An 8,475-nucleotide genomic window follows, 5' to 3' on the forward strand; every position below is an offset into this window, starting at 1 on the left:
AATGCTTTGTCTCATTTGACCATGGAAATCATCTGAGAGCATCACTATTCACAGAACACTTCTGCGGTAATGAAGCACCTACATGCATCTCTCCAGATCTACTTATCTTTGAGTCATTGTATTTTTAGCTTCCATTTTGATGTCTAACCAATACCTCAAGTTCGTTGCCGTCCCAACTGAATTCTTTACTTCTTCTGCTCCTCATGCACACCAGGCTTCTGCTCGTCTCAGACCCTGTTTGGTAATGACCCTCCACATCCTTGGTCCATGCATGTACCCCCAGCTAAACCCAATTAACACTCACTGGGTTGTCCTGCTGCAAATCTCCTGATTCTCTCCCTCCTTGTCCAAGCCTAGGGCTTCATGCATGCTTTGCAGTCCCTTGGCAACCATAGCAAACAGTTCATCTTCATCTTACATTTTAACATTCTGAAGCCCTGAAGGCTAAATCATGCTGTGCAAAGAGCTTCCGTCTGGCCCATTCATAGCACTTCATCCCATTAACACAAGTCTTATATTGTGACATCCTTTGTTTCTTAATAATAAAAAATATTTTAAATAATTCAGCATCTGTCCTTCAAATGGCAGTGCACTACTTGAAATGGCTCTCTTTCCCAAATACCAAAGAGTAAGCCCCTTCTCAATTGCCATTCAGTGTTTTTGGATTCATGGAAGCATTCTCTTTAGGTACTAGAATACCACTGACATCTCCCTAGCACTTGGTCATCTTCCTTTGTGAGAAGAGAGACGGCCTTGGGCTCAGAACTTTGGCGGGCAGCAAAATCAAGCTGAACTATACTAACGTGGTTTTGTTTGCATGGTTCCTTTCTATTTACGGCAGGTGATACCACTTCTCTACATGTGGTTAGGGTTGAATATACAATTTTCTTTAAAGGATTCAGGGTATCTGAGCTTTCGAAGTGAGCCAATAATCTAGGAAATCGTGATTCACCTGTTTCTCAGAACAGTGAAGTCAGGGTGGTGAGAAGCAGAATATGAATGGCGGGGATGTAGACGAATGGTCTGTAGGATCCTAAGTTGTCCTTGCCAACTCCACAGTGGCTCTTCACAGTCAGGAACGCATCTCCTCAATGGCCCTCGAGTCGCTTCCTCCCACAGCAGGCCGGTGCATTTCTGAGGGAAAGTTCCCCGTGACTAGGTCACAGTTGAGGCTCCAAGAGCGAAGGTGACTTGCTTGCTAAGGTTGCTCAGAATGCCCTGGTTTTTTCTGGGATTAGATCTAAAGTGTGCTCATCCCTACTCATACCCTGTCTGTGCACCCAATATTTCCCTCCCATGCAGAGACCGACTGCACATTCTTTGTTCCCATTCCTGAAGGAGACTCCAAGCAGTCCCTTGAGTCCTAAGCAGCAAAAGAATTACACACTGAGCCCTGGGTATCCATCACACTGCATATACTTACAACACCCCTCTCATGTCCTTAGGAGGACGCTTCTGTTCCAGCTTAGGAGAACTAGGGAGAATACGTAGTCAAATATTTTTTTGTGGGATTTAACTCTTTCAAAATCCCAATTGAGAAAAGCTGTGGATGTTTAGTCCCCTTGAATGATTAATTCTTTTCAGGTCAAAGAGTCCTTTATGTGGTCTGCTGAATTATTCCCTCCCTCCTCCTACGTCCTCTTCCTTACTCCTCCCACCTCCTCCCCCCTCCCTTGTTTTAATTTAATGCCATCTCCTTTTGTCCAATGCCCCTGGGATGTAGAGGATTTATTAGCGTGTCTCTCATAAAACCCAAGCATAGCAGGAAATTAAATTCATCTGGCATAAGCACCTGTTTGGAGAGCTTTGCTGGTTGCTCTGTTCTACTTCATGGTTGCCAAGGTGATCGCAAAGTGACTGATGACTTGTTCTAGGATGGTCCAGGTACCGATGTTAGCATCATCAACTAAGTGAAACACTGTGGGGAGAAACTGACCATGTGGTCCAGGGTACCCCAGGCCCAGGGATACTAAATCTCAGAGCAAAGAGGCCATAGTGGTCCAGGGTACCCCAGACCCAGGGGTACTAAACCTCGAGGGGACAGAGATCCTGTCAAGAGCTCAAGACAGCCTTAGAAAAGAGAGGTGATTGTCTTGAGTGGCCTCAAGGGGGCAGACTTAAGAGTCATGGGTATAAATAGAAAGAAAGAAGATAGATTTTAGTTCAAAATCTGGACAGTGGGGGAAATACAAAAAGCTGATGGGTTTTTCATCACTAGAGATGGTTCCCCAAGACTTTGAGGGGGGACACTGTGTAAGGACTTAAGACGCTTCACCCCAAACCATTTTCACCCCATCAAGCTAGAAAACTCCAATGCTAGCAGCAAAGACTTTCAGATTCATGTTTCTCCCTGGGAAACTTTGTTCCTTCTCTCAAGGGACTGGAGTTTAGTTTACTTCCAACGTAACACAAATGAAAAATAAATTGCATGTTACTTACGTCCAAAGGGTTCTTTCACATATACAATATAATGAGACAAATATGTATTCTAGATCTACCTTTTAATGCAAAAAAGATAAGACAATAAGAATAACTGCCTCTTTTTGAAGGTAGTAGTATAATACCTCACATGTATTTGATTTCATTAATATAAATATGGCGAGATAACCCTGTATTACTAAAAGATAGGCATGTTAAACAAAAGAATTCCACAGACGCTTCTCCCAAAGAATCATGAAGATCGGAGAACTCTTGTCAGAGCTAAGACCCAGGAAGAGGCTCCTTAGCTGTTCAATAGTTGGTGTGAGGACATTCTCTGTGGCCCAGAACCTTACTCCTGTTTAAACACTCATTAGATAAATCAAACTGTGGCTTTTATTTCTGTTTGGCGGGCAGGAACTGACAAATCAGCGTCTTAAGGGATTGACAAAATATGCAATTAGGCACTATCAATCACCATAAAAGAGCTCGATTCTTCTTCCATCATATAAGGGCGGCTTAGTCTACTGGAGTGTGACTTAATTCACCTAGGTCTCCAGCTCCAAGTAAGCTGTAGCGAACTCCTTGCTGCAGAATGAAATCACCATTGCTGGGTCTGGAAACAAGTACAGTCAGGAGGGCAGAACTTCCCTAACACCTTGAACAGGACACTCCCCATTTCTTCATACCAGGCTCCTTAAAAAAAAAAAAAAAAAAAAGGAAATAAACCAAAATGATCTGTTAAACTCTTCCCTATTTTAATTGTGTCTAGACATAGAATTCTAAACGGAGGCCAAAGAAAAGATAATATTCTGGAATTAAGAGTATGTCTATTTGTCAAAACTGCTGGGAAACGTCACGGGACCTCCTTTTCGATGAATGTTATTTCTTCTTCTTGATTTAGGGTGTGTGAGGTTCCTAAAAGATGTTTCCCAAGTTATTTAGTTAAAGTTTGGGGCAACTTTAAGTACACGCTAAACATAAGATTGATCCATGTTCGTCCTGAAAAGCGTTTGCCTTTTTCTTGGTTGTTGTTGGGGGAAGATTCAATCCTGTGCTTATTTACTCCGGACCCTCATAAACAGGAAGTTGGTTTTAAAAGTTCTGCTTCCACAATTCAGGGTAGATGTGTATTTAAAGAAAGGGTATTGCATAACTCAAAGCCTCTTCCTAAGATGCATCAGACCCGAGCCAATTTTGGAAAACACAAATACAAGGTGGGTGTGTTTTGAAAACTATGTGGACATACTAGATCTTTAACTGGTATTTGTGGGTTTTATGGTTAATATTTTTTTTCTTTCTTTTTTTTTTTTTTTTTTGGATTTTTCGAGACAGGGTTTCTCTGTGGTTTTGGAGCCTGTCCTGGAACTAGCGCTGTAGACCAGGCTGGTCTCGAACTCACAGAGATCCACCTGCCTCTGCCTCCCGAGTGCTGGGATTAAAGGCGTGCACCACCACCGCCCGGCCTATGGTTAATATTTTGAGGCACTTGTCACACACACTAAAAGTGTGTGCTACTGAAGAAAGTCAAAAGGTCCACGGAAGTTTCATTTCTAAGCCCCACTTTGGAAGTAAACACTGCACCTTGTTTGCCATAAAGTGTTTTATAGTTCTGCTGGAGGAAACTAGCAATATGTTCTGAACGGCTAAGTAAATTATATAAAGTTCACTGAAAAATTCAAATTTGTCTGATATTGAGTTATGTAAAAGCACTTTTATGGTTTCCGTAGCATTTGATTCACACTCATCCCAATGAAAATGACTTTGTCACACTCACTTTATTGTACACACACACACACACACACACCGCACATTTGCATGTTCACCCCCTTAGAGATGGAGGGAATTTGATCCTGTCCTTGTGGTTTGACTAAGGAAAACGAATGTCAAAGTTCCAAGGTGCCCCTGGAACACAGGTGCTCACAGGTGCTCGGACCCCAGTTGTAGGTTTCTCCTGGACCCTCCCCCTTTTACTTCATGGAATAACATTGAAGAAATGGATCTTAGAATCAGACAGATCGCGGTTCAAATTCAGCTTCTGGGATTGCCTGGCCAGTGTCCATGGGCACGCTGTTTGCCCTGTTGAGCCCCAGTGGAGACTGAGCTAAAGAAAATACCCCCATGGGACTGTGGGAAGGATTAAATGCAATAATGCATAAAGCAGAATGTTCCCTAAATGTCAGCCATTGTTATGTTATTATGTAATCTACTGAGTATGTTTGGCTATGCAGTGTGAAAGAGTTGCAGTTTGTCAGAGATAACACATGGGAAATCAAACCCTGAAAATGAGTGGTTTTTCCAACAGTCCAGTCATTTGCACAGGATCATAGTCCATGAATCTTAGCCTTGGTCTGATTTTTTTCAAGGGAGGAAACAATTATCATTTACTTTCTGTAGTTTTAAAACAGCCTCCAGAGACCATGTTTTTAATATAATGAATGATATGAAGTTTGTTTTTTTTAAAGCAGAAATCGTCCAACAGTAGCAGGTTCACACAACACAACTGAAAAGATTAACGAATTATCCAGCCAACACATGAAAGGATATTTTTATAGTTTCAATGGAGTTATTGAAGAAATTGTTTGAAAATTTTCCCGCCTGGAGAGATGGCTGAGTGATTAAGAGCATTGACTGCTCTTCCAGAGGACGGTGGTTCAGTTCCCAGTATGTGAACTGGTACATTTCTGTATCTCCAGTCCTAGGGAATCTGATGCTCTCTGCTGACCTCCAAAATTGGCACAAATACAGTGAGCAGACATTAGTAAAGATAAAACTCCCATACACATAAAAATAAATAAATTAGTTTAATTTTTAAAAATTTAAAAAGAAAATAATAAACTTCATTGTCAACGCATCCTCAGCCACCATATAAAAAGGAAATGAGGCCACACTCCCAAATTAAAAATAAAGCCACTTAACTCCCTCCAAATGTATAAATACTTCGATTCCTAATGAAATGCAAGATGTAGAATACCTTGCTGCCTGCAAGTCCTCAAGAGGGAAGAACGCCAAAAAAATATTTTTCAAAAAGTGTGCTGAGAAACTCTGTCGCTGTTGAAGTCACCTCCTGTGCTCTTGCCAAATAACTCCTGAGAATCTGAGAATGGGAAGAGAGGGCGACGTTTATGAGTGCCTCGGGAGGGTGGTACCTGGATGTGAACGTGGGTGCTTGAATGGTCCACACTCCACATCTCCACGTGAGCGCTTGGGTGCGTCTCTTTCTGAGTGCTTCTAGGTGTCCCTGCGGTTTTCTATCCTCCTTTCTGTGTTAGATCAGGAGACAGTTGTCTCCGGCGTGAGCGGGCGCGGGTGTGTCTCGGTGTCTGTGGTTGTGGTTCGGCATAAGTCTGAGCATGTCCATGTCGGCCGGGTGCGTTTGTGCCTGTGTGTGCGTGTCCGAATGAGCTTGCTCAGTCTCTGTTCCTGAAGGAAAATGCACTGTGTGCCACTCATATCCAGAGACCCCAGTCCGCAGTGACCAGCACAGACAGGTAGAACTTCCAGACTGCGCTTGGTTGGCGGATCCAGATTTCTGTCTCTGGGGCCCCGCTAGGGTAGCTGGGAGGGAGTGGTGGCTTGGCCTCCGGGGAGCTGCTGCGCCCCGCCCGGGCCAACCCCAAGAGGAGGCGGGCTAGGCGGGGAGGGTTGGTCCTTAGTGCCTCGCCCCTTCGGGCATGCGACCTTGCCATTGGCCCAAAGTTGCTGCACGTCACGGGGCAATTCCCCCAAAAGTCTGGAGCACATAACGGGCAGGGCGCACTGCGAGGCTGCTTCTCCGGCGTTCAGGCTGCAGCTAGCAGGCACAGCGAGCCGCGAGCACCCCACGAGCTGAGTGTGCAGGACGCGCTTCCAGCACAGCCACCTCCAGCCGCTGAATGAAGCTTCCAGGAGTCCGCCCCCGGCCGGCTGCGCCCCGTCGGAGGTGCACCCGTTGAGAGCACCAGAGCGCCTAAAGCCGGTGCGCTCACCTGCTAGTCTGCCAGTCATGGGGCCACCCGGGAACGACAGCGACTTCTTGCTGGCACCCAACGGAAGCAGTGCGCCAGACCACGACATCACTCAGGAACGGGACGAAGCGTGGGTGGTAGGCATGGCCATCCTCATGTCGGTTATCGTCCTGGCCATCGTGTTTGGCAACGTGCTGGTCATCACAGCCATTGCCAAGTTTGAGCGACTACAGACTGTCACCAACTACTTCATAACCTCTTTGGCGTGTGCCGACCTAGTCATGGGCCTAGCGGTGGTGCCGTTTGGGGCCAGTCACATCCTTATGAAAATGTGGAATTTTGGCAACTTCTGGTGTGAGTTCTGGACTTCCATCGATGTGTTGTGCGTCACAGCCAGCATCGAGACCCTGTGTGTGATTGCAGTGGATCGCTACATTGCTATCACGTCGCCATTCAAGTACCAGAGCCTGCTGACCAAGAATAAGGCCCGAATGGTTATCCTGATGGTGTGGATTGTCTCCGGCCTTACCTCCTTCTTGCCCATCCAAATGCACTGGTACCGTGCCACCCACAAGAAAGCCATCGACTGCTATCACAAGGAGACTTGCTGTGACTTCTTCACGAACCAGGCCTATGCCATTGCTTCCTCCATTGTGTCTTTCTACGTGCCTCTGGTGGTCATGGTCTTTGTCTATTCCCGGGTCTTCCAGGTGGCCAAAAGGCAGCTCCAGAAGATAGACAAATCTGAAGGAAGATTCCACTCCCAAAACCTCAGCCAGGTGGAGCAGGACGGGCGAAGTGGGCACGGACTCCGAAGGTCCTCCAAATTCTGCTTGAAAGAGCACAAAGCCCTCAAGACTTTGGGCATCATCATGGGCACTTTCACCCTCTGCTGGCTGCCCTTCTTCATCGTCAACATCGTGCACGTGATTCAGGAAAACCTCATCCCTAAGGAAGTTTACATCCTCCTTAACTGGTTGGGCTACGTCAATTCGGCTTTCAATCCCCTAATCTACTGTCGGAGTCCAGATTTCAGGATTGCCTTCCAGGAGCTTCTATGCCTCCGCAGGGCTTCTTCAAAAGCCTATGGGAACGGCTACTCCAGCAACAGTAATGGCAAAACAGACTACACAGGGGAGGTGAGTGGATGCCCGCTGGGGCAGGAGAAAGAAAGCGAACTGCTGTGTGAGGACCCGCCAGGCTCGGAAAGCTTTGTGAACTGTCAAGGTACTGTGCCTAGCCTTAGCATTGATTCCCAAGGGAGGAACTGTAGCACCAAAGACTCACCGCTGGAATGCAGGCTTTCTACTTTTTAAGACACCCCCCCCCCCGCCCCCGACAGGACACTAACGAGACTATTTAACTTGAGTGTAATAACTTTAGAATAAAAATGTATAGAGATTTGCAGAAGGGGGAAGAATCCTTCTGCCTTTTTTATTTTATTTTTTTAAGCTGCAAAAAGAGAGAGAGAGAGAGAGAGAGAGAGAGACTGTATTTGAATGTTTGTTTGGTTCTTGTACAGTTCAGTTCCTCTTTGTATGGAACTTGAAAGTTTCTGTCTGAAGTGTCTTGGTCCTAGATGACTGTGTCTACATGTTTAGATCACTTTTCTGTTTATCTACCTCATTGGTCAAGTATTAGGGATACTATATATTGCTGCTAGTCATTTGTATCTGAAGGAAATCTTCCTTCCTGTACCCTTGGACTTGACAACCCTGTGTCTTGGACCTTTCTGCTGTGAATATGGACTCTCTCCCACTCCCCTTGTTTGCTCAACTGGAGTGTTCTAGGCAGAGATCTGAGGGACAGCTTCAGGTGTTTTTCTGAGCAAAGTCTAAAGTTTACAGTAAATAAATTGTTTGACTATGATTTCATTGCACCTGTTTCTCCAAACCCTCTTGACTCTCGAGTGTCCTTGTCTCGCCCACTGGAAACCACAGGTAACTATGTGTCATAACTGCTGAGTGGCTTAATACGCAAGACTACCAGAGTGGTACGCACTGATTCGCCTAGCCTTCCCATGTGCCTTTGGATCTCCAGATGCAAGCCTGTATCTTTCCGAATCTCACTTGTGCCCCAAATCAGCCCCGCCTGCTCTCAGCATAACCCC

The 8,475-nt window shown here is 45.6% G+C and overlaps 1 protein-coding gene across 1 annotated transcript; it reads left to right on the top strand.

Moving 5' to 3' along the window:
• Positions 1-6,197: 6,197 nt before the first annotated feature.
• Adrb2 (adrenoceptor beta 2) lies at positions 6,198-8,204 on the top strand. Its single transcript, XM_041641431.1, has one exon. It carries the CDS (start codon positions 6,404-6,406, stop codon positions 7,679-7,681), a length of 1,278 nt encoding a protein of 425 aa, XP_041497365.1. The 5' UTR covers positions 6,198-6,403; the 3' UTR covers positions 7,682-8,204.
• The last annotated feature ends 271 nt before the right edge of the window (positions 8,205-8,475 follow it).

The sequence above is a fragment of the Microtus oregoni genome, unplaced genomic scaffold, assembly GCF_018167655.1.
Source record: "Microtus oregoni isolate MIOR12 unplaced genomic scaffold, Mior012 000069F_ref0000032, whole genome shotgun sequence".
Lineage (NCBI taxonomy): Eukaryota > Metazoa > Chordata > Mammalia > Rodentia > Cricetidae > Microtus > Microtus oregoni.

Bases quoted from the DNA above. Each gene is read 5' to 3' on its own strand.
- Adrb2 (XM_041641431.1), top strand. From the start codon at position 6,404: ATGGGGCCACCCGGGAACGACAGCGACTTCTTGCTGGCACCCAACGGA.